The sequence below is a fragment of the Oreochromis niloticus genome, linkage group LG22, assembly GCF_001858045.2.
Source record: "Oreochromis niloticus isolate F11D_XX linkage group LG22, O_niloticus_UMD_NMBU, whole genome shotgun sequence".
NCBI lineage: Eukaryota > Metazoa > Chordata > Actinopteri > Cichliformes > Cichlidae > Oreochromis > Oreochromis niloticus.
In genome coordinates, this window is record NC_031985.2 from 271,316 (window position 1) to 296,789 (window position 25,474).

Genomic DNA, 25,474 nt, shown 5'->3' on the forward strand with positions numbered 1-25,474 from the left:
GATCTGTCCTGACCTCTGTTTATAAAGACGGCAGCCTGTCCAGATGTGACGCTCCACATGTGTAAACGACTCCTCGGTGTAACATGTAAAGTCTCTGTGAAACCAGCTCTGCTGCCTGAAGCAGACAGTGAAAGTGAAACATGAAAACCAAACTGACTGACAGGAGTTTAACAGCTTGTGTTACAGGTGTATTTTGGCCAAAGTGAAACTAAGCTGCACTTTCACACAGGGATGTGATTTTAAAGCTTCCCGTCACACGACTGTACATTCAGACTTTAGCTTTCAGAGTTTGTGCTCAGCTCTCGCTGCAGGTCTGCTGATGACGGAGGAGTAGATGACGCTGTGGTGGCTCTGCTCCGGCGGACTCCTGCTGGGTCTCTCCCTCCAGTTCTGTCGGCCCAGAGAGGCGTAGTGGATCGTCTCCCCACAGAGGGGCGGGGTCTCTAAGTCCTCACCCTCTGCAGACAGACACACCTTTTTAATCCTTCATAGACTGATGTGAGGACATCGAACACCTGGTGAGGTTACCTGTCGGTGCGCTGGACGTCGTCCACGGCTGCAGCTCCGTGTCGTCACGTGTCGGTGCTGCTACACGCAGAGGTGGTGATGAAGAGATGAAGAGCACAGGATCTTCAGAAAACATGCTGAGTCTAATACTGGATCCTTTTGGATTATCATAGCAACATCCATATTTTTACATGTGCTGATTCATGTTTTAAAGACAAACACAGCTTTGTTTATCTGAAGCTGCAAAAAAGAATCAGTCAGCTCTCATCAATAAAATCCTTTTAAACATAAATGAATCAGCCAACACGCTTCAAACTGCATTAAATATAATAAACATGTCGACTTTTCACTGAATAATAAATAATAATTAAAAATACAGATAATGATACATGAAAAAAGTTCAGTATGAAAAACTGTGAAGCAGTGAAGGTGAATAATCTGAAGATTTCAAATATAAATATTTTTAATCAAATATTCAACATAAATAAATGAATGAATTTATTAAAAAAAACCTTTGATGATAAAAACTTTCTCATGTCCCCAAAATCATAGTTTCTTCTTTTTTTATCACAACATTTAGAATCATTTACTCTTTCACTGAATTCACTCAAACTAAATGAGAGGAAACGGCCGCACTCTGTGTAGTACCAGGCTGTGCCAGAAGGTGGCGCAGAGTGTCATAGTCTCAGGCAGGAATACTTCTAACAGCATCCACCTGCACACACCCTGAGCTGTGTTGGCCGATTATTTAAACCCAGGAACTTAAATCCAAACGTTTCCAGTTAAAATGAAACGAAACACAAACGTTCACCTGCAGCTCTGCGTTTCTTCCTCCTGCACTTCATGCTGGTCAGCAACACACAGACAGCAGCTAAGAAGATGATCATCAAGCCCACACTGACGACAGCAACCAGCAGCAGAACTGAGAGCGCACACAACATCTGGTCCATGAACATGTGACACATCTGGCAGAAAACTACAGGTGATTTATAACCGGACTGACCGTTCTCAGGTCTCGTGTTGCTCTTCTTCTTTATTTCTTCCACTTCTAATAAACAGAACGAGAGGACGCACACACCCACACTCGTCACACACTTACAACATTTAAATATTAAAGACCATGTCAAAGTATATCCAAATAATCACAATGAATAAAACAAAGAAATCTAATTTTAGGATTAAGATTGTGTATATTTCACACACAACTAAATGAAGACAACATTTGCAGCCACAGACAGATTTAAGGAAGTATGACATAGATCCATTTATAACGCAGCACATGGGACAGGTTTGTTAAATCCATGTAAGGTTTGATTGAAGACAGCAGCACTGTGTCACAGCTGTTACATGTTTGAGTGTAGATGTATGATGATGTGTGTGGTGTCACCTGCTGTCACGACTGCAGGTGATGGAGTTGTGCTGGTGGACGGAGGCTGGCTGCTCGTCTCTGCGTGTGCTGGGAATAAAAACAGTTTCTGCTTTTACAAACAGAAGTATTTTAATTCAAATGTGTGCTGTTTACCTGTAAATACACATAAAAAACCAAAACATGAACATGTGTAAAATACAGACAAAATGAAACCGGCAGGTGAGTCCAGGCTGGACCGACCCACCTGTGAGGACCGTGACTCTGGCCTGCAGCACCCCGTTGCAGACGTACTCTCCAGCGTCCTCTGGCTGCAGGTCCTGGATCTGCAGGGCGTCGTTGGTGAAGCTCAGCCGGCCGCCGCCCCTCTCTGGTTTCACCGTACCGTTTCTGTACTTGGTGAGGACGGCCTCCCGCCTCTCGCCCTCCCTCTGCTGGAACCACCTCTGTTTGGGTTTGGAGGAGCCGCTGCAGGGGAGCAGCAGCGTCCGGCCTGCGGACACCGTGTAGTTCCGACCTGAGGAGACACAGAGACATTCGTGCTGTCACTGCTGACCTTCTGTACTTGAGTGGCTGTGATATTGTTCATGGCCTCTTGTTGGATCTGTGCTTCCTGTGTCGACTTTATTCTACAGTGACGAGCAGAGATGGGCAGTATAATCTGATTACTTTTTTCAAGTAACGAGTAATGTAAGGGATTACTATTGCAAAAACGGTAATTAGATTACCGTTACTTTCCCGTAGGAACGCTGCATTACTGCGTTACTAAAACCGTGATTTTTTGCGAGAATGTCTCATGACAGTGACGTAAGCGAGTGCGACGTTCGTGGCAACAGCTGTGTGCAGATCAACAACGGATAATATATGGAGTGCGGAGAGAGTATGAGCGTGCAGCGTTTAAAGCGTGGAAGTACTGACCTTACTTTGAGTTTGATTCCATAAAAAGTGACAAAAACATTAGTGTCCGCTGTTCACTGTGTGGGAAGAAAACTTCTTTTTACAGCGAAAAAACCCCTAAACTTCCAAGCAAGCACCGAGTGCACTACGACTGTAATGGGACATTGACAGACCTGCACCAGGCACACCTGCACCAGGGTAAACCTCCGCCTACCCCAGTCCTGCTTTACAGGTAAAAATAGAGCAACAGGACCGCTAGTCTTTGATTTTATTTATTTTCTGCTGTGTTTTACTTGCATTTATTTGAAAGAGTGAGTGTAAACACAAAAACATATTTTATTTTATGTGCTGGAATGTGCAGAAAATAGGTTTAAATGTTAAACAAATTTCTTCCAGTCAGAGAATGTTGCATATAATTTAATTTTTGCTTGATGCATAAAGTTAAAAGATTAAAACTAATAAAACAAGTTTTAAAAAGAGACGTTTACATTTGATTACATTTTGTATGATGGATTATGCAGAAAAAGTAGAATTGGGCTGAAAGATCTATCGCTTTATCACCTATTCAGGTTGTAAATCGTGTTTTTAATAAGTAACTAAGTAACTAAGTAATTAATTACTTTTTAAAATAAGTAATCAGTAAAGTAATGGGATTACTTTTTGGGGGAAATAACCAGTAATTAGTTACTGATTACTTTTTTCAAGTAACTTGACCAACACTGGTGACGAGTTTCAGATGTAGTGACGCTGTCGTGGTGCTTGTGCGTCGCTGTGGTACCTTCTGTGTGAGCTGCAGGTTGTTGTTGGAGAGGACGCTGCTGTGGTGTCTGCTGGTTACTGCAAACTAAAGCTGACTCGTCTCCCTCTGCAGCTGCACTCATGCTGGAGGTGTTGAGCTCATAGACCTGAGGATGAGCAGCACAGCTCCTCACACACTGCCATGGCGTGTGAATGCTTCACCGCAGAGTTGCTAAAGCTTGCGGTCAGGTCACCGATCACAGCATGGAACACACAAACAGACTCAATGGTGTGATAATGAGGAGCTGCTCTGCAGAGATAAGCCGGCTGTTTCTGTGAGGGCGTCGCTTCATATTTAGGCCACAGATTTCCTGTTTTTATTGTTTCCACTTTAATATCCAGTCATCTTTCTGGAGGTGTCTGTGTGACAGATTTAGACAGTGGAAATGTTTTTATTTTCACATCACTCCCACTCGGTGCCTCCGTGCCATCCACTTCTCTTTTACATAGAAAACTGATCATTTCGACACGTCCTTCTTCAAACCGCTCGCTTCCTTTGAGCCGCTCTGTGGTTTTAATGTGCCTGCATCAGTGTGAAGGCACTTGGTGCTGTCACCAACTCTTCAGTCTGCAGAGTTAGTGACTGTGTAAGTGTGCAGACTTTAGGTTTCATACTCAGTTCCTTACTTTGGAGAGGCTGCGTCAGCGATAAGCAGACATTTGTGCAGTGACGGAGCTGATGAAGAAGTGAGCGCTCAGTTCACACGAGTGTTTGCCACACATGCATCTGCCTGCTGTGTGCAGACGGTGGGGTTTGTATTGTGTAACTTGTCTCTGAAAGGAGAGAGTCATTGGCTCCCAGCCGGCTGCTACTCCAGCAGGAACCAAGTACAAATACTTTATTACTGTACCAGTAGAGTTTTCAGGTTCCTGTACTTTACTTGACTAGTTTTTTTCTTTTATACTTTTCACCGTTACTCACTACATGTTTAAACAAATATCAGTACTTTCCTTACATTTGAAAACAAGCTGGTTACTTTTGATTGGACGGTTTTGAGGTGATTTATTATTTTGTCACTGTGAGCCTTCAAACATCAAACTGATTTAAACCTGAACAGAATCACATGAGAGGAAACTCAGTTCGATTATTATTGCCAGAGTCAGGGCTGAACGACTGCAGGTGTCTAAGCTGTGTTAGCAGTACTTAACCCAGGCTGTCGTAAAGCTTTTCCCTGTTCCTCGTCTTTCCCTGGATTTGTTAGATTTGTTATTTGTTTCCCACCCCCACCCCACCTACCCTGGTGGCTCCACCCCCAGCATACCTGTCAGCACCTGCAGCTCAGCCACCAGCTGCTGGTTACAGCGGTATCCTCCATGATCCGACTCCTCCAGATGCAGGATGCAGAGGCTGCCATTAACCATGAGGAGGTAGCGCTGGCGGTCCTTGTTGGTCTTGTAGCTGCCTCGTCGGGTCACCAGGACCTCCTGATCCTGCAGAGTCCAGATCACGTCGGAGCTGCCAGAGCTGCCGCAGGGCAGACAGACGTGGTGATTCTCAGGGACTGAAAACCAGATCGCTGCCGGGGGAGAGGACGGGGTCACACATCTGAAACTGTCGACCTCAAGTAGTACAAATGTACTTTAGACAAAGTAAATGTACTTTAAATACAGCTGCAGGTCCTCTAACGTGACTGGACTAATACAGGACACAGGTGAGCTCACCTGGTTAAGTTGCATTAAGGCTTAACATGGTTTACTGTGAGGTTAATGAAACACTAACAGAGCGTCCATCACTTTCTCATAGAGGCTGTTTGCTAACCAAGCTAGCTAGCACAGGTAACTTCTGCCTGAAAGACGTGAAGATGACGACATCCACAACACTTTAAAAGTCAAATGTAAAACAGTGTAAAGGTTTAAATGTTGCTGTGGTCATCTTTTATATACAGTCTCACGTGGGTTCTCATTTTTGGACACATTTAGTTATTCGTCTTCTATATTTAGATGATGTGATGAAGCTGTGTGACACTCACATCCTGCTGATGCTCCGGGTTCAGTTTATTTCCTCTTTTATCTCATGGAAACATGTCTGTGTCTAAAATTACAACGTTACTGGAAACACACCAAATAGTGCAAAATGTTTGCTGGAAAGAGTTTGATCGAGCACGACGATGAACGATGTCGTCTCTGTCAGAGGAAACCTACACTCGCTGACTTTAAACATCCATAAAGTTATGAACTGTGGATTTATGACGTTTTCATTTTTAACTTATTTTGCATCAATAAAGAAATAATCATCTTTGAATGAACACTTTTATAACAACATGCGAGTTATTACAGTTTCAGTAAATCAAAATGTTTTTATGGAAATTTGACACAAAAAAATGTTTTTATAGAACATGTTTGATTAATGTGCAAACAAACTGTGAATTTGATCAAATGGAAACAACATCTGTTAAATTAAACTGTTACATTAAAGTAAACCGAGTCGTGCACAGTCCAACTTTAACCCAACAAAAGAAACTCATGAATAAGAATAAGTGTATTAATGTTTCCTCGTGGTTCCCCGACCACAGCGTTCCCTGAAAGTGTGACGAGGACAACGGGAGGTTTTTGTACCTGTGGAGTTTTCCGTGCAGCCGATCAGACCTGAGAGCAGGAACCAAACGTGACAGGAGACCAGCAGAGTGAACATGTTCAGGAACAAACGTGGAGCTGCAGAGCTGTCGATGTGCCTCGAGCCCGTCTGTCCCTGCACCGCTCTTCCTCTCCTTCCTCATCCTCAGTGACTCAGGGAGTGTCAGCGGCCTGGAAAATAAAGAGGCGTGCTCCCGCTGCAGGTCTGCTGTGTCACATGGATCTGATGAGGAGCTGGAAGCTCTCAGATGAAGAAGATTTGAAGGACTAGCTGAGATTTTAATTGGATATTTCTTTGTTCCTCTGAATGTTTGTGTGAAAGTCAAACAAAAGGTAAACACGATGACATCATTGTTATGTTTTATTAACCAGCACAATGAATATTAATTTGATTTGACTGATTTCCAAGAATCAAAATAATTTTGAAAGTTAAAGTGAAACGTGAGCAGAAGCTCGCAGCAGGAGGCGTGGAAGGTTTGATCCTCAGGATTTCCTGCAATTAGAGAAAAGTCACATGATGAAGGTTAGAAAACACCTGTGACTCTGTGACGTTATCATCAGGTGAAAGTCCTGCAGAGTGGAATCACTTTAAAACATCAACGACTCGGACTAATGCACGGAAACATGCAGAGACTCACCTTCAGGGTTCCTGTCGGTGCAGTTTGATCACAGAGTAAACACACGTGTTGGCTCGCGGCGCTGCAGGAGACACACGTGAATATTTCATTATATCCTCAAATATCTCTGAGGCTTTACCAGGTTTGTTTCCCAGAGCTGGAGGATGAAGCGAGTACGTGACATCACCCTGATGAGATCCACCTTTAGGGAAAAACAAGCTTTTGTTCACTCAACAGTTTTGTCTTTTTCTTTTTAATTCCATGGAAGTGAGAAAAATACTGGAAAAGCAGGAATTTCATTGCCTCTGCCTGATGGATCTCTGCCCACAGGATCAACTTTAGGCTCTGCCTGACACACATGGACATAAATAACTTCACAGAGGTTCACACTGTAACATTTCCTTCCTTTAACATAAGATGACAGAAAAAACGAATGACACTGAGGTCACTTGTCCCCTGTGAGGACACCTGCCTCAAAGGTCCCATCATCTCAAACTGGTTTCCTGAGCGTGACCTCGCTGCACCCAGACCTGCAGCAGTTTAAAGTGTCTCATCACACAGAGACATGCAGCTTCAGCCTTCAGTGTCTCTCAGCACAAACACTTTCACTTCGTTCTGTGAAACAACAGGATCAATGATCAGTGATGAACCAGGATCAGCAGGGTTAGACTTTCTCTGACAAACTGAACTGTTTTTGAATTCATCTCCCTCGTTCACCTTTTCTTTTATTTCTGCATCTCCACGTGATGAAGAGGAGGATGACCGTGATGAAGATGAGGGGGGCGACAGCACCCAGAACCAGCCGCTGCTCAAAATGAGCCCCTGGAAGAAAACGCAGTAACGCAGCTCAGATCAACGTGATGCTCCTGAAAGCACCAAAGAACCAGGAACTCTCCTCAAACTCAGCCACACGTTGTTACGGACGTACCTGATATTAGAGGCTGAATAAACACGCTTTCATTTACAGCTGCTGATTTAAAAAAAGGAGACAAAACAATGAAACTTGATTCTTTTTTGGGCGAGCTTTTCAAATAAACATCTTTATGTGTCATTGTTAGATACATTAAAGCTTCAGCCAATCATATTTGCTCTTTAAAGCAGCCACAGCACCTTTCTGCGACGTGTCAGTCGGGTCTTTGGTCTCATTCAGATAAACCGCTGCTCCCTCAGCACAGGAGTACAGTCCAGAGTCGCCGAGCTGAACGTCTGTTAAAGTCAGCGTGTTCTCGTCAGGTGAACGCTGAGCGCGCTCCTCCGTCTCGCTGTGACCGAAGACGGTGGTGGTGTCTGCACCGATCTGCCTCGTCCATGTTGGAGACTCGGACACGTCTGCAGAGAGACGCCGCTCCTTACTGTGGCGCTCACGGTTGTAGTTCCTGTACATGAATACAAAGAGAGTGTTTCACCATCATCAGCTCAGCGCTGAGACTGTCATAGCTCAGAGATCGTTGCTGTGTCTGTAACAGTCAGCATGGAGGTGGTTTGGGATCAAACCTCCATCACAGAGTGAATATGTTCATGTTTTTAGCTGCTCACATAGATTTTTACAGCAGTCAGCAAACTGTATGTACAGTAGTCCCACATTAGAAACCAACAGTACAGATCTATTCTTCTATGTGAAATCTCCTCATCACACTCATCATATCTGTTTCTCAGCCTGAGCCTCTTGTTTGTTTGACATAAAGAAACTGTGAGCAAAAATGTTTCAAATCAGAGCTCACGTATGCAAACTGATGTTGATTTGAATTACTCAGAAAGTTCAATAAACTCCAAGATCTTCATATTAGTCACATTTTTAACAGCTGGTCTCACAGAGGGAAATCTGAGCTTTACAAACAAGCGGTCAGCATCAAATACCAACGATGCAATAATCAGTCAGACTGCTGAACCAGAAACTGTTTGTATCTTTGTTTCTGAAACTTTTACATGAAACATTTAATGTGGAAACCAGAAAGCAGCCAGATGTTACCTGATGGATCACTGTCAGCTCCACAGCTGCTTCATGGTTACAGAAGTATCTCCCAGAGTCTGAGAGAGCAGCTCTGAGGATGATCAGAGACCCGTCAGCCTGTGAATCGTATCGTTTCTGTGGATCATTGATGTGTTTTGTCTCCGTCTCCATCAGCTGTAAGTATGTCAGCTCTGCTTCCTCCACTCTCTCTGCTCCACCTCACTTCACCCTCCACAGAGTGAGGACAGTGCAGAGCGATGAGCTGCTTCTCTTCAAGAATTTTATGGATGAAATCTGTGGAGCAATGAAATAAACGTCTGTTACCATGGATACCTTATAGTGTGGTGTTTGCTGACAGGTGAGATAAAGTCAGGAAACATGAGTTCACCTGCAGCGACGTTAGAGCCCAGAGCAGCGGCTGCTAACAGGCAGCAGCACACGTCCAGCTTCATCCTGACTGAAGTCATCAGCTCACAGGAACATGAACACACTCTGAGTGGGCTCACAACAGGAACGTCAACATGTTTCTCATCAGCTCGGCGTGTTCGTCGGTCAGTGATGATAAATGTCAGAAACATTTACACACGATCACGTGTCGGCTGCGCTCACTGTCTCTGTTTGAATGATTATAAACAGATGAAGCACTCAGGCTGTGGACGCTGCAGTCATGTGACATCAGGACTTCTTTATCTATTATTCATTAACTCAAACTGTCCAACTAGTTTCCACATTCAGGTCCCACAATTCTGAATCTTTAAGCTACAAATGTGTGAAGTTGAAAAGTTTCCTGTTGTTTTTCTAACTTCACTGCATTAAAAATAATTTAAACCTGACATGTATGTTGCTTTAACATTAAAGTCGTTTTAATGACATCATTGTGTGACTCTGGCTTGCATAACGAAGGTTTATCTCTTTTATTCTTGTATCCCTGTTTCATGTCTGCAGATGGCGTGGAGGTGACAGCACGCCGACCCAAATGCAGACAAACGGAGATGGAGCTGGAAGTTTAACAGAAGGCGAGTCTTTATGTTTGGCTGCACAAAAACACTAAAAAACAACAAGCAAAGGGGAACAACAACCTAAACTGGGAAAAGCTAAACACACTAACCCAAGAAACATAAAACAACAATCCAGAACCTGAGACCTGAAGAAACCTGAGACTGCGATACGCAGTGGACAAGACGAGACGCCGAGGAACACACACAGTAAATACAGAGGCTAACGAGGGAACACGCGACACAGCTGAACCTAACACGGGACACAGGACTGTCAAAGTAAAACAGGAAATAGACTGATATAGAAACCAGGATAACTGGACGTAACATGAAACACAGGTGAGGAACATTAACTAAACCTAAAGACTATTAATCACCAAGAATACTAAGGAATAACTAACGGAGCTGGAAGAGACGAGAGCAGCAGAAAGCCCTGAATCACAGAGTAATATAATCAAAGACATGAACAGAGAGAAGCTTCTGTGTTTGAATGTCCAGGTTCATTCATGTGTTATTAACAGACTGATGACGGTGAGACAAGAAGGAAGCTGAGCAGCTGATGAGCTGTCTGTGCTTTTTGTGAACAGCTGAAGCTTCAGCGAACACGTCTGCACACAAACATGAGTCAAACACAAAGTCAGTCAACACAAATCTACTTTTTTCCAAGTTTACTTGATTTAAATTTGAATATAATCATTGTTTTAAATGTGACTACAGGAGACGTCTGACATTTAAATGTTTAGTCATTAGTACCAAGTGAAACAGTTTAAATTTAACAGGAACATTATTCATGTGTTCATGAAATGAATAAACTGCACTCAGAAACTATCTCAGGCCAACATTTGTTACCTAACAAGCTTTTGTCTTTATAAAAATGTCTATAAAGGATTTTTATCACTTTGACCTTCAGATCAATCTACTGACTTGGAGGAAAGGTCAGAGGTCAAAGACAGTATTTTAAATCTACAGCACACTGTAGAATTTAGAATTTATTTATTTAAAAGGGACAGTGCAGTTTAACATAGTTCAAGTGTAAGACATGAAACTGATGAAACGCACATAGGTCTATAGCTACTGCTAATTTTCAACAATTGTCCCTTGTTGGGCTTAAAATCTAAATAAGAAGAAGAATCAAAGTTTTTGGCTTTTTGTCAATTTTCCACCGATGAATCATGAACCTCGAACACGTCGATGGATGGAGGACAGATTTTAAAGGATCGTTACCACGAACCCTGAAAAAGCTGCGATAGGCTCCACCCCCCACCCCAGCCACCCTGAGCTGGATAAGTGGGTGGATGTGACCGTGAGCTCTGCAACTCAGCACAGTTTGATCAGAATTTTTTAAAGATTTTTAGTGTAAGTGTTTAAAGGCAGACACACTAACAAAAACCTCCTGGGTCGATTTCATCAGCTACAGTTTTACAATAATACTCTACATATGTAGGGATGGGTACCGGTGTCTGACATAAACGGTAGTAACCAGACCGAAAAGCAGCGCACATTTCGGTGCTTTATTTTGGTGCTTTTATTTCCTGAGATGTCATACACTTTGGATTCTAGCCAATCATTTTACGTTTCTGAGGATAGTAGGCGGGGCCAGGTACGTATGTTCTTTTAGAGCAGAGCTACAGATTAAAAATGCCCAAGGCGAAGCGATCAAAAGTCTGGCTGTACTTCACAGCAAAAGATGCAAACTCAGCAGCCTGCAACAAGTGCTTTAAGCTGATACTGTGATACTGTCAAAGGAGGTAACACCTCAAATCTGATGAAACACCTGGCGACGTATAGCGTTTTTTTTTAAAAGCGAGAAATGCGCCGTGTTTGATAGCTTGCTGCGAGACCTCACTCCGTGCACATCTACTGCGGGTGTGGTGCCTGTTATCGGACCCGGAGTTAGCAACATCCCCCAAAAACCCGAAGAGTAGAGTCCTGGCCCCTAGCCCTGCCAGTGTAGCAGAAATGATGAGGATGATGATGGCAGCAGCAGCCGTTCTCCTCTGCGTGAGTAGCTTCATGTTGTTCGTGTGTAATTAACGTTGAGTAGACTAACCACATTATTACATTAATGCATGTAAGGTGAACTAGCAAACACCGTCGTAGTTACATGCGGCTGTCTTCTTGTTTGATAGAGTGAGACCATATATGCCCTGTAGCTGCAGAAAAGGCTAACATTGTTCTCTTTTTACAAAAAAAGCAGCTAAACATGAGAGGTTTTTGGACAAAGTTTGTGTTCTCCATTCTTCAAGCACCGTTTAAGCACCGGCACTGTTTCAAAAGTACCGGTTTGGCGCCGGTATCGGATAAAACCTAAACGATACCCATCCCTATACATATGTTATACACTATGTTCCCATAAACATCTGTGCTGAGTGAGATTGTTCCTGACAGCAGAACATTCAGGTGAAACTAAACTGGTCCGGCCCGCTTCTTCATGCTTTGGGTTTCTCCAGTAAGAAATACGTGTTGTCGACGGGCTGTGAAGAACCTGTGGATCATAAACATCATCAGGTGAGTGGGCTGTATGGGTAACAAACACACCTGTGCAGGTTTGGTGTATTCACAATGAGTTTATGTAAAATGAGGTGCTGATCATTAAAATTACCTTTTTTATTTCCATCACTAAACGTGGCACCAATCACAGAATACGGAGAATCTGCAGGAGGAAATGAAATTAATACAACATTTAAATTTATCACCAGAACCTCTCATTTACATGGGACTGTAAATAGTGATGGCAGCACAGGTGTTACCGCTCGTGTCTCAGTCTCAGTAAGAGTTCACATCATTTTTATTTGACACACATCACTCTCTTCAGGGCTCGCAAAATCGCTAGCCCGACGTCCCGGGGCAGCGAATTTTCCAGTCGGGCTACCAAAATCCATCTCAGCCCTGCCCGTCGGGCTATCATAGGAAGGACAAATATATGTCATTGCTTTTGCATTCTATCGGAAATGTAGCTGGGTAATTGTGTCATTGGCATCGATGAGCCTCTGTCAATATGTGACATATTGAAATCGCGTTTGAATTTGCGCTTGTTTTTTGCTTTCACTTTGCGATCGCGTGAACTGTGTGTAGAGAGCGGCAGCACTGATTGGTGAGTCACAGATTAATTGCGCACCAATTCCTCTGACATCGTCTTATCACTCATTAGCTTACTATTCAAACGTGACAAGTGAAATCTCCCACAGCAAGCTTAAACATGTGAGAGGTTGATTGCGCAGAGAATCGCTGACCGTTATGTGAGTGCGTGTGTAAAAGCAGCAGGATTTATATTTTAGTTCTGCAGAGCCAAATAAGACAAGTCAGGGTGAAGAAGTGACAGCCAAAGAAAAGCCGACCACAAAACGGAAAAGTTATGACAAATCAGACTATGAGGCAAAAAGAAAGCTCAGCTTTTTTGGTTTCATGGACAAAAGAATTTCTGTGGCTGGAATATGACGAGATTACATAAGATTTTCTGGAGAAAATCTTATGTACAGACATTTGTTTAGAACTCTTAAAGCTGTCGAAGAAGCTCCTTTAAGCAATTGCTTTGGTGTTCCTCCACCTCCAAAGAAATGTCAGAAGGAGTCCGAACCGCAAAAGAAGCGCGTATTCTCGGAAAAGTGGTTGCAGGAGGTGAGCTGGCTTCAAACAAATGATGAACGCACAGAGATGTGGTGCAGAATATGCTGTGAAAATCCCACTCTAGCGGACAAAAACAGCCTTTTATATGTACGCAAACGCGCGTTGCAACTTCTTATCTGGTGCGCATCTTTTATTTTGACAGCAAATGCGCACCTGCGGACCACTTATGTGCACCCCTGTAAATAACAATGTTCTGCCGGGTGTGTTCTTGGTTTTCCCTCGATTTCTGAGTCGACAAGCGCCTTTGTTACTGGGACCAGTAATTTTAAGAAAGACCCCCATTAGAAATGCAAGAAATGCATTATTGCTCAGTCTGCAGTATCTTTCCCAGAACAAACACCAATTGCAAAGAACATACTAAAAATAAACCTGAAAAATCTGTTTAGAACAGCGTGCTATGTTGCAAAGAGTGAACTACCATTGGCAAAATTTAGCAGTCTTTGCAAACTTAAAAAAAAATGTCCTAGATCTTGGTTCCCCTTATCTCTTACCCGTGACTTCAGTGGAAATTTCAAATTCAGGACCTGACACCAACTGATTCACACAGTTCTTGCAAGTTCATGGACATTTCTGTTCAATTAGAACCAAGTATTTGAGTTGATGATTGTAATTTTTATACAATGTTGTAATTTGTGTTTCAACAATTTTTTGATTCATGTTTTGTTTCCGTTACAATATTATACTTTAATGTATAATATTGTAATGGAAACAAAACAGGAAAAAAAAAAACATCAATCAAAAAATTGCTCTCTTTTTTATTCGGGCTACTTAAATTTATTTTGGGCTACCACAAACTGAAGAGTGCCTGCCCGAAGGGCTACCAGGGATTTTGAAATTTTGCGAGCACCTGCTCTTGTTTTACTGTTGATGAGCCTCAAACTTTGTAAAGTTATCCAAATGGACTGATTCTTATACAGCACTTTGGGGGATCAAACCACCGACCTCCTACTCAGCAGATGACCTGCTCTACCTCCTGAGCTACAGCCAACCCAAACTTCCCAACTTCTTTCGGCTTAATTACAGAATGAACTAAAAGACAACAATAGAGTAAAAATAATAATATAAAAAACAGCTACGATCAGCTTTACAAGATTTCAGTGCAGTTTTCAGTTTAAAATATTATCTACAAAACATCTAATGATGGAAACAAAAGGAGGGGAAATCATTTACTTGGCTGCTCCATCAGGCAGTGTGCAGGTCGTAGTCGAGCTCCTGAGAACAAACACTGGATTAACTATCAGCTCAATACTACAAGCAGCTACGATGATGAGTGTGTAGATCAGCCTCAGTCACAGCTGCTTCACTCTCACGTCTCACCATTTATAAGATGAAGTTCTGCTGCAGCTGGTATCTCATCATAGACGTGGAGCTGTTTGTCAGTCCCTGCAGACACATCAGAGTCAGTTCGTCCATTAAAGTTTAAAACACGCTGCCTGTGATGACGTCTAGCTGTGAAAATGAAAGTGAAGCTAAACTGGACTGTGGCTGCTTATGAAGCTTTTACTGTTAATCTGAGTTTAGGAAATACTGACAACTGATCTTTCACCTGAAATACTTACAGTGACCAACCTGCTCTCACCTCCAACGTGTCAGAACACAGGCTGGTCTTTGCTGTTTGCACCAGGATAAAGTCCACAGAATGTAAAATCAGCAGTGAGGCAGAATAAAATCATTTTAGGTTTGGAGTTAACAGTAATATCATATAAGTTCTGTATACTCATTCAAAATTAAAGATTAAAGATTTATTTGTAGAAAAGAAACTGTAACCTTTGAACTTGTGTTAGCTTTATTGTTAGCTAAGCTGCTAACAGCAGACCCTAATTTATTTTATTTTATTACTTTATTCACATCTTCACTCACAGAGGTGAACACGCAGTAGTAAAACATCCTGTAAATGAAATTTAGAGCACAGCTGACTGAACTGCATTAGCTCAGGTGGCTAATGTGTCAGCATGACCTTTGAGCTGAGCTGACAGGCAGACAGCAGCCCACCGGCACCATCGCACTAACAGATGTTTCAAAAGAACCGAGTGAAGGAGGCTAAACTAGAGCACAGCAGATATGTGAGAATGATCCGACTAACGTGTTTAAACCAATGAATAAATCATGTAAACCACAGATTCTGGTCATGTTTCACTTTACTCACCTCGTCTGTTGGACCTGCATCTCCAAATGAAGTAGACAGTGATGAGGATGAGGGTGGAGAGAAGAAGAAGACCAGTTCCAATCAGGAAACTCTGCACTGGAAAAGCTGGACAAGGTCAGAGTGATGAACATGGATCATGCATCACATACATGGACTCTGTAATATTTAATATATAAACACATCAGTGTTCTCTAAATGTCATTTATATTACAGGCCAGAAGAGATGAACATGTTTACAGTTAAATCTGTGAAACTGCACTCCTTAGATTCTTTGATGCAATCATACCTGATGGAGCCTCAGTGGGTGATGCAGGTGTTACTGATGCTTTATGAGTTGTAGCAGTAGTTGGTGTTGTTGTTGTTGTTGTTGGTGTTGTTGTTGTTGTCTTATTTTCTTGAGTACCGAAAAAAGAAAATATAGATACATAGAAATTAACAGCTTAAAAATCAACAGTTGAACTTTAAATATGCGAGTTGGTTTAAAACAAACTCCACATTAAAAAAAACACAAAATCTAAAACTAAAAGTAAAAAACTGAACTGAAGAATTTTACATAATATTTTGTGATTTTTAAACAATGATGGGATGCTGTCTGACTGATGCTGTCATGGAAACGTTGTGTTGAAGGTTGACCTTTATGACTTTACTGATTCATCCTCACAAAGTATTTATAACCAGTTATGACACAGAGGCTGGGTGTGGTGTGGACAGCCCAGTTTGAAACACAGATGTGTCAGTGAGTTACAAACAACATAAGATTCTGACAAATGAAGTAGACAGACAGACAGAACGAAAGACGTGTTCTTTATTGTCATTAACATGTTGAAAGCATGAAAAAAGGACGTTTGTTTCCCAGGACAGCACTAATAATATTAATGCTCGAGCTTTGTGAACGTCCTAGAATGACTGATACTCGCCCACAGTCAGCATCTTTGTGCTGTAGTTTGTAATAATCTCATCACATCTGAAGGTCATTAAGATATTTCTGCTCTATCAAAAACTTCCAGCTTGTCTGATGAAGAATTTGCTTCTTAGTCACAATTTAAATGGAAACATCTGCTGTTTGTGTTTTAGATTTGTAGTTCATCTGTGATAGAAGCTGTGAATGCATTTTATTAAATTAGACAGAATTTAATGGGGACACTACTCGGCCTCCATGCTCAGTGTGAGTCCACATTTAGGTAAAACACTGACACCACTCTCATGTCTGTATGGTAGGAATAATCCAGCAGGAAGATTTTCTTAGATTAAAGTTTGTTGGAAACTCTACAAAAACCTTTCTGTGTTATTTTTGGGTTCATGTGTCTCACCTCTGTCAGATCTCTGTCCTTTGGTCACATTCAGATAAACAGCTGGTTTTCCATCACAGTAGTACAGTCCAGAGTCAGCAGGCTCAGCTTCTCTTATACTTAATGTTTTGTCCTCAGTGGAAACAGAAATCCTTCCTTCATTTATTTCTCCAGAGTCTCGTCTCCATGTGGGAACAGCTGATCCTCCAACATCATGAGAACAGTTCAGAGTGATGCTGCTCCTCTCTGCAACACTCACTATTTTAGTTCCTGTGAATATTAATAACATTTATCATTAAAGTGATTCTTTCCAACAGGCCACGTGCTGATTGGTTTAAAGGTGGATGTCAACAGGAAAGAGGAGGACAGGGAGCACAGAGAGGGCTGCAGCCGACAGCTTTCAGTGTTTCTTTGCAAATCTCTTTTTAATTAGCATTTTTTTTTTTTGACAAACAAATGTGCTTAAAGGAAATTTTATAGTAAACATAGAAAATAAAGACAAAAGGAGGCAGTGGAGGAGTTACAGTGAGTAGGAGATTAGTTAGAGTTCAATTATAAAATAAAATAAAATAAAATAAGATTCCTATGTGATACCAAAACCTTCATGTTAAAAATTTGTAAATATTAGGACATTTGTCCAATAAAGCACAGTAATGTCTGTTTCCGCTGCTGAACCCATCATACAGCTCGTATACAGGTTTAAAGATAAAGCGTGCATATACTGATAAAGTTACATCCATGAAAATCCAAAGAGGAATACTTGTTGTTATTATTATACATTTCAGATCAGAGCTGATTCTCAGAGAGTAAAGTCATTTCTTGCATCAGAAATAATAAACATAAACAAAATCCTCTCTTTTAAACTTATCATCAATATTTCCTAAAGATAATGCAGTCCTCAGGAACCTTGTAACCTAAAACCCTTTGTATAGTATCACCCACTGTTTTCCAGAATGAGTGAATTTTAGAGTAAGACCAGAAGATGTGAGAGTGGTTAGCTAATATTTCACCACAGTTTCTCCAACAGGGCTGCTGTATGCACAACTGCTTACTCTTTTTTTTTTTTTTGGTCTGTCCCGTTTGGATCTTTAGCCATCAGAATTGTTGTCTGGAGGTCCAGAAAGATGCCAAGTGGATTTACTTTACCAATTGGATCATCATGGCCTTGCCATATTGGTCCATTTGATTGACCTTTATTATAATTATGTATTTATTTTATTTTGTTTTCGGTTGTTACAGATGGGACAGACATGACGGGGATAGGACAGGGAGAAAGAAAGAAAGAAAGAAAGAAAGAAAGAGAGGGAGAGAAAGAAAAATAGAGGGGAGAAGAGATGGTGAGAAAGGAGGGAAGAAAGAAAAAAGAAAAACATACAAAACACCTGGATCACCTGTATGGAAAACAAACAGACGAGAAAACAAACAACAAAGAGCAACATAATAAATACAAAACCATCACAATAAACTAGCTAACAGTAGATAACAGTAGATACTAAATATTACATGTTGTTGTGCAGCACGCAAGATCGACAGCGCACAATGTGCTTTGAGGTAGCAGCCAAGAAAGGTGTAGTTTGTGTCTGTGCACACCTGTGTGTACACCTGTGTGGATCAGCATGCTTGTATTCAAAAGGTTTCTCCATGTAATGACTGCTTACTCCTAATGTGAGGAGTGATAAAAAACCTAATAAGGCATTTCCAATTAAATTCCCACCACTGTAGGGAAATTGTAGATGTTTGAAGTGAACCACATATCTGGTACCATATTTCATCTGTAATTGATAGTTTTAGTTCCTGTTCCCATTTTGTCTTTACATATAATGAAGTAAATCTTTGTTTCCTCATCAAATTGAGGGAACAAAGATTTACCTCATTATATGTAATATAATGAGTATAACATATAACACATATTAAAACATATAATATGTTTTGACGTAACATATCAGTTAAGGTATTTTCTCCTAACAGTGTCTGGACATTATAGTCCGTGCTATCTTGTGTCTCAATCTGTTTCCACTTTGCAGTGTATAAATTATCACACCATAGGCATAAAGGGCGTAAAATTAGCCAAAGCCCCCCTTTGTCCTTTGGCAACTGCAGAGTGGAGACGCGTATTCTTGCCTTTTTGCGTCCCCATATGAATCTCATCATTTTATCCCAGAGCTCAAACTGTTGAGATGGAATTTCAACCGGCAGTGCCTGAAAAATGTACAGCAGCTGTGGCATTATATTCATTTTTATCACATTTATTCTGCTGCTGAAGTCCAACGGGTATGTTGACCACCTCTCCAAGTCTTTTCTAACAACATCCATGATCGGAAAATAATTTGAAGTGTACAATGAATCTGGACTTCTTGTTACAAAGACTCCCAAATATTTGATTTTTTTAGTTTTCCAATTGATATTAAGGTATTCTTTAATTTCTTTACTCAGCACATAACTGAAGTGAATCATTTGTGTTTTTGTGATATTCAGTTTCTATCCAGAGCATTCATGAAATTCTGCTGCTACTTCCAAAAGCTTAGGAAGGGATGTGTTCAAGTCCCTCAGATACAAAATTACATTGTCCGCAAATAATCCTGCTTTATGTTCCCTTTCTCCTATAAAGACACCTTTTATTACCTTGTATTGCTTGAGCCAGAGGTTCAATATATAATGCAAAAAGTATGGGACTTAATCCACATCCCTGCCTTGTTCCGTGATGCAGGCTGAAGCGTGCTGATAGGGATCTGTTTATTTTAAGTCTAGCTCTGGTGATACACTGCCCTTATCAATTTTATTGAGTCTTGAGTGAAACCAAATCTTTCTAAAGTCTGATACAAGAATTCCCACCCAACCCTGTCAAAAGCCTTTTTGGCATCCAAACTAATAAGAGCTGCATCCCATTTATTACTATCATATTTTGTGAAGTATGTGCAGTGTCCTCCTCATATTGTCCTGTGTTTGCCTCCCTGGAATGAATCCACATTGGTCGTCCTCAGTTAGCTCGTTAATGAATAGTTCAGTTTGTTTAGCTATAATTGAAGTATACAATTTATAATCTACATTTAGGATGGATATTGGTCTATAATTTGCACAGTTACCTCTATCTTTTCCTTCCTTGGGGCTCAAAGACACAATAGCATCGCTCCAGGACGGGGGTATCTGGCCATTCTTTATTATCCAGTTCAGAGTTCTTAGCAGGACAGGGTTTAGCTTCTCCCGAAATACCTTACACCATTCCTCGGGGAACCCGTCACTGCCTGGGGTTGTGTTGGTTTTCAGTCTGCTGATTGCCTTATTCAGTTCTTCTACTGTGATTTCCTTAGTAAGTACTTTGTTTTGGTTTTTCCTGATGCTAGGTGGATCTAGTGAGTAGAGAACATTTCTTATTGATTGTACATCTACATTTCCTTCTTGCTGATAGAGTTTTTGGTAGTAATTGTTGAAAATCTTTTCTATTTCTTCCGGTTTAGTTTCCAACTCTTGAGTTATAGGGTTTCTAACTTTGTGTATTGCTGTATCTATCTGCTGTTTTCGCAGTCTGCGAGCTAATAATTTGGTAGATTTAGGGCCGAGTTCGTAGGAATTTTGCTTCACATATCTTGCCATTCTTTTCATTTCCTGATTCAATAAATTTTGTATTTGTATTTTAAGCTCTAAATATTTGTTTCTGTATCATGAGGTCCTTTTTCAGTCCTGAAAATTTGTTCCAACTCTTTTAAATTTTTTGTCTGCTGATTATACTTTTCAATTCTTTTTTTTTTTTTAACAAAAGAAGCTTTTGCTATCAAGCTTCCCCGCAGAACAGCTTTCATTGAATCCCAAAGAATTAGAGGGTTCACTTCTCTGTTGTTCTCTTTAATGAATGAATCTATTTCTCCTTTAATATCAGTTGTAATGGTTTCATTATTGAGAAGCCCTACATTAAGGCGCCAAACTGTGTTCCTTGTGAGTCCAACTGAATTGTCAGAAAAATTGTGTTATGATCTGAGACATCCGCTACCCCGATTTTACAGTCTAACACTCTGTGACATTCTTCCTTTTGCATTAAAAAATAATCAGTTCGGGTGTGCACAGAGTGCAGAATTGAGTAATGTGTGTAGTCCCTTTGTGAAGGGTGCAGTAATCTCCAGACATCCACCAGTCCCATTTCCTCAAGTGTTAAGTTTAAGTGTCTGTTTATATGTGTTTTGTATCTAGTTTGACTAGTTGTGTCCAAATTATAATTCAGTATTACATTGAAATTCCCTCTGCCTCGAGATTAAGTCAAAGAGATCTTTAAAGAATGATTTGGGCTATTGGGTGGTGCATATATACAGACAAGAGTCAAAATACTATTTAAAGTTTTGCCCTTCACAATGATGTACCGTCCTTCTTTATCTTTTACTTCTTTAAAGAGGTCAAACGACAAATTGTTCGCCATAAGAATGGCCACCCCTCTTTTATGGCTGTTGATATGGGAGCTATAATATGTTTTTCTATGTCCAAATTTCTTTAATTCTTTGTTCTCTTGTGGTGACAAAATAAATCTGCAATCTTTCTGCAGGAAAATGAGTTTCCTGCAGAAAGATTGTATTCTTTTTAAATTTTTGTTAGTACTCTGGCTCTTTTGATTGGATTTCCCAGGCCGTTAACATTAAGCAACATTATTTCCAGACTTTGTGACATAATATACTGTTGCGGAAAAAAAAGATCCTCCTCTCACCTCCAAGACAAACGAAACCTAAACCAAAACGCGGTAGAACAAATAGATGAACAATTAAAGAAAACCGTAGAATCCAAAGCTTGAGCAACACTGCAGTATGACTCCCAATGTGAGATAATGAGACACCCCCACACAAGAAGTGAGGGCCCGATCTGAGTCACACTCGTCCTATCTTAAGTTGTTGGCTACCTCAAAGTAGAGTGATTATATACAGCTTTTATTGTTTTAACTCTGTTTCACTTCATCCATTTCTAACAACAGCACAGACACAGTCAGGAGTACCCACACAGTATATTTGTGCACTGCCCCCTGGTGGCAGCACACAGCTACTACAGGCTGTGTGAGTCGGCACTTGAAGCAGGAAGTCTGCGCTCTGACTCGATAACCACGGTGGTGATACCGGTTATCTCTGCTGGGGTTTTAGGTTTTTCATGTCAAAGCAAAGACAGAATGACATCGTCAACATAAAGTGGATCACTGCACAAAAACCCAAACTAAAATGCTTCAGTCTGATCAGCTAAAGTTCAAATACACTGTGGTTTGAGTTTATAGAGAGCAGAGATAAGACTTTTATTATTATGTAGCTGCTCACAGCTGCTCACTGCTTACTGCAGTATGTGATGTGTACAGATGAAGAACACTACAGTTATTATTTTACATAGAAACTCATCTACAGTAACAGGAAGCACATGTGACAAAACAAAGCTGGAACTAAAGTTAAAAACACGTCTGAAATGCAGCTTTTCATTATCACTGAATTTGTTTGAGTCAATTTTTATTTTTTTATGGAAGACGCATGATTTTTAAATAGGAAACAGGTCAACTGTTGAAATGTTTGATGTTACCTGATGGGATCACTGTCAGCTCCACAGCTGCTTCATGGTTACAGAAGTATCTGCCAGAGTCTGAGACAGAAGCTCTGACGATGATCAGAGATCGATCAGCCAGTGAACTGTATCGTTTCTGTGAATCATTGATGTGTTTTATATTTCCGTCTCCATCAGCTGTAAGTATGTCAGCTCTGCTTCCTCCACTCTCTCTGCTCCACCTCACTTTACCCTCCACAGAGTGAGGACAGCGCAGAGTGAGCTGTGTCCCCTCCTTAAATACTTCATGGGTTAAACCTGCAAAAACAAACAGAGTTTGTCAGAATCCCATAAACCTTCAGATGCTTTGGACACATCGTAACATAACATTTGAATTTTATCCTCATGTAAGTAACTGGAGACTTTCTCAATGTTTTGCTTTTTTAAATCAAGTTTTGACCCGAAAGTTTCTTAAAATTAAACTTTGATAGAAATCAGGAAGAATAACGATGCTCTAAATCATCCAAGTCTCAGAATAAGCTCAAAGAGTCTCACCAGCAGTGACATTAGAGCCCAGAGTGCAGACTAACAGGCAGCAGAAGATGTTCACCTTCATCCTGACACAGTGGGAAGTGTCTGAATAGTTCCTGTGTGATCTGAGAACAGGAACTCAGCCTCTGTGAACACGCCTGTTCTTCCTGCTGCTCACTTCTTGTGGTTAATTAATCCAGATGCTCCTTTTATAGTCTGGAGTGTGACGTAATTTAAATTCTGACAGTTTTGTCTTATTGACTGACACAGATATAAGATGATGTAGTCGTAGGCGGAGGTAGAAGGATCCAGGGTGGGGTGGGGGGTGGTGGGGGTCTGATCTCCTGTCTTACTGTAGAAACCAGATCAGTTACATCAGTGAGTTTTTGCCACGCAGCGCTGTGAGGATCAAACGTGATATTAAAATAATAATCAAATAACAACTTTGGTTTGTTTTATATCATGTAGCCAGTGAGGCAGGGATCACTGACACTGGATAATCTGATGGCTGAAGGAGGGCTGCGTGTGTATACAAAGGTCAGCAGTGTGTCTAAGCTGCGTTTACATATTTAATAATATGACCCGCCCATGCACTGGTTAAATGACTGTCTGTGAGGGACAGCCAATAAGAAGAGAGTTGTTTTAAAGGAGAAAGAGAGCGAAGCGTGGGATGAAAGACGATCAGACGATGACCAGCAGAGACTGATGATCAGAGTGATGATGTCAGAGCTGAGTGTGGGAAAGCAGAAGTGATGAAGAGTTCAGCAGCACAAACACCAAAATCCACGGGAACATGAGGGAGCACAGATCTTATCCAAGTGACACAAAAAGCTTAATGTGGCATTTTTGTAAACTGTGAATCATCAACGCTCTCGTAGTCGAGCCCAACAATGAAAATGATTTTATGCTGTAAAGCTGCTTTTGAGTTTCATGTCTGGCTTTCTGAGTCCTGCGTTCGGGTCCGACCCCGACAGCCGAGCCTGACCCAAAGTTTAATATACTCAGTGTAAAAGTGAGAGAGCACACACAATGATTTCTCAACAGCTGTCTGTGAACTTTGGAAGTGTCAAACTGATGACACACTGAGAGGAAGCAGAGTGTTATCAGCTGTAAACCTGTGGTTTTATCCAGGACTGCAGCAAGAAAACAACCACAGCACAGAGGTCACAGAGGTCACTGAGGTCAGCGTCCTGGTGCTGGAAACTAAACAGGTTTATGTTTTTAAAGCTGCATGCTTCCGTGTGTGTGTGTGTGTGTGTGTGTGTGTGTGTGTGTGTGTCAGAAATCAAACTGTGAGGCGCTGAAGGACACTCAGACCAGTCACTGATTCTCATATTGATGAGTGTGGCTGCATTTCCTCCTGTGTCCCACTGCACTTCCTGCTTTATTTTGAAGGGTAATTTCCTGCTCAGCATGATGCTGCTTTGTCAGCTGCTGCCTGTGTCTCATGATTCTGCAACACAGACCTCGGCTGTATCCCAATTCAGGGTCTGCAGCCTTAACGGTCCACAAGGGCCGCGTACTCAAAGACCGAGAAGGCCGGAAGTGAGAGGCTTGTGAAATGGGACGGTCTAGCCTCCGTCGTGCTGCCCAGGTTGCCTAGCAACCATGATACTAACAACTGGAAACATTTCATACAGCTTTGTTTGACAGAAATGAAGGAGAAAATGTTTTTGTTCATTTGTTTGTTTGTTTCTACACGAGCTTTGATTTGATAAGTATCTGAGGCTGAGACCACAGGACTGTGAAATAGGGATGGGTATCGAAACCCGGTTCTTGTTGAGAGCCGGTTCCCACTGTTTCAATTCCTTGGAATTGTTTTCCATTTTTGCAAACGATTCCCTTATCGATTCCAGTCGCCCCGAATGACGTCACCACGTTGCGGAGCGTCATTTACCTGGCAGGGCGCCTAAGCGGCTCAAACGCTCAAAAGTTTGGTTACACTTTACGAGAACGGATGACAACAGGGCAACTTGCAATACTTGCAAAGTAGATATTTCATTAAAGGGAGGAAACACTACGAATATGCAAAAGCATTTGCTCACAAAACACGCGATGAACTTAAATGAATGTCGTGTTTTTAATTCCGCTCCGGACTCGTGAATCTCAACCCAGCAGCAGCGGTAACGTTTGCACGTCCTCTCCCGTTAATGCGGCAGGTAAATAATCAGCTAACAGTGCATATTATGTTAGCGCGATCTGCCTTATTACAAAACCTGCCATTACTGTGCATTTAGGTGACCGTGATGAGACAGACAGAGTCTGGCTGGCAGTTCTCGCTGCAGTCTACCGGTAGCGTCTCCTTTCAGGCCAGGATAGACGAATGTCACCGAGCAGTGACTAAGTTTGTGGTCAGCAGATGCCCCCGATTTTCGGTAAGTGAATGTGTTTAATTGTAGGCAGGGACATTACTGGATATTCTTGTGTAATTGCTACAGAATAATTTATGTTATACTTTGTTATTGCTACAGAAGAATATTTATTTTATTATTTTACATTTACAATTTTCCCCGGGGACCCTGTGACACCCCATTGAAGAGCCGTAGGCTGTGGATCTCTTAAGATCTCACTGTTGGGTTTGTAAGGCCATGTTACTCCTAAATTTCTATCTTGTTCAAAGAGAAGATATAAAACAAAGTTCTAAGCTAATCGACCTTAGTGTTCTCCTTTTTAAAAACAAGAA

General features: G+C 41.4%; 1 protein-coding gene and 1 long non-coding RNA gene across 22 annotated transcripts in view; both read right to left on the reverse strand.

Moving 5' to 3' along the window:
• Positions 1-4: 4 nt before the first annotated feature.
• Positions 5-11,269, reverse strand: LOC102076276 (inactive tyrosine-protein kinase 7). Of its 10 annotated transcripts, none has more exons than XR_003216039.1 (14): positions 9,819-11,269; positions 9,099-9,324; positions 8,729-9,004; positions 7,870-8,135; positions 7,688-7,726; positions 7,477-7,581; positions 6,781-7,374; positions 6,125-6,635; positions 4,831-5,085; positions 2,121-2,390; positions 1,895-1,963; positions 1,319-1,555; positions 529-663; positions 5-458 (listed from the first exon to the last, which is right to left on the reverse strand). It is a non-coding gene; the product is annotated as an inactive tyrosine-protein kinase 7 (long non-coding RNA). The 10 variants fall into 10 exon arrangements; XR_003216038.1 differs by having other exon boundaries at positions 9,582-11,269; XR_002060448.2 differs by having other exon boundaries at positions 529-585; positions 1,319-1,429; positions 1,511-1,555; positions 9,099-11,269.
• A 783-nt stretch (positions 11,270-12,052) lies between these two features.
• The window catches only part of LOC109200264 (hemicentin-1), a 28,539-nt gene continuing 15,117 nt past the window's right edge, over positions 12,053-25,474 (reverse strand). For 2 of the 12 annotated variants that reach the window (XM_019355771.2, XM_019355767.2), the window contains exons 6-9: positions 14,650-14,715; positions 14,503-14,544; positions 12,308-12,358; positions 12,053-12,190 (exon numbers count right to left, since the gene is read on the reverse strand). In XM_019355771.2, coding sequence (XP_019211316.1) covers positions 12,135-12,190; positions 12,308-12,358; positions 14,503-14,544; positions 14,650-14,715 — 215 coding nt within the window. In that variant the 3' untranslated portion in view covers positions 12,053-12,134. Of the gene's footprint in view, positions 12,191-12,307; positions 12,359-14,502; positions 14,545-14,649; positions 14,716-15,478; positions 15,584-15,764; positions 15,873-16,788; positions 17,038-22,299; positions 22,579-22,815; positions 23,191-25,474 lie in introns of all 12 variants that reach the window. The other 10 variants (XM_025902583.1, XM_025902579.1, XM_019355768.2 and 7 more) reach the window with 9 other exon arrangements.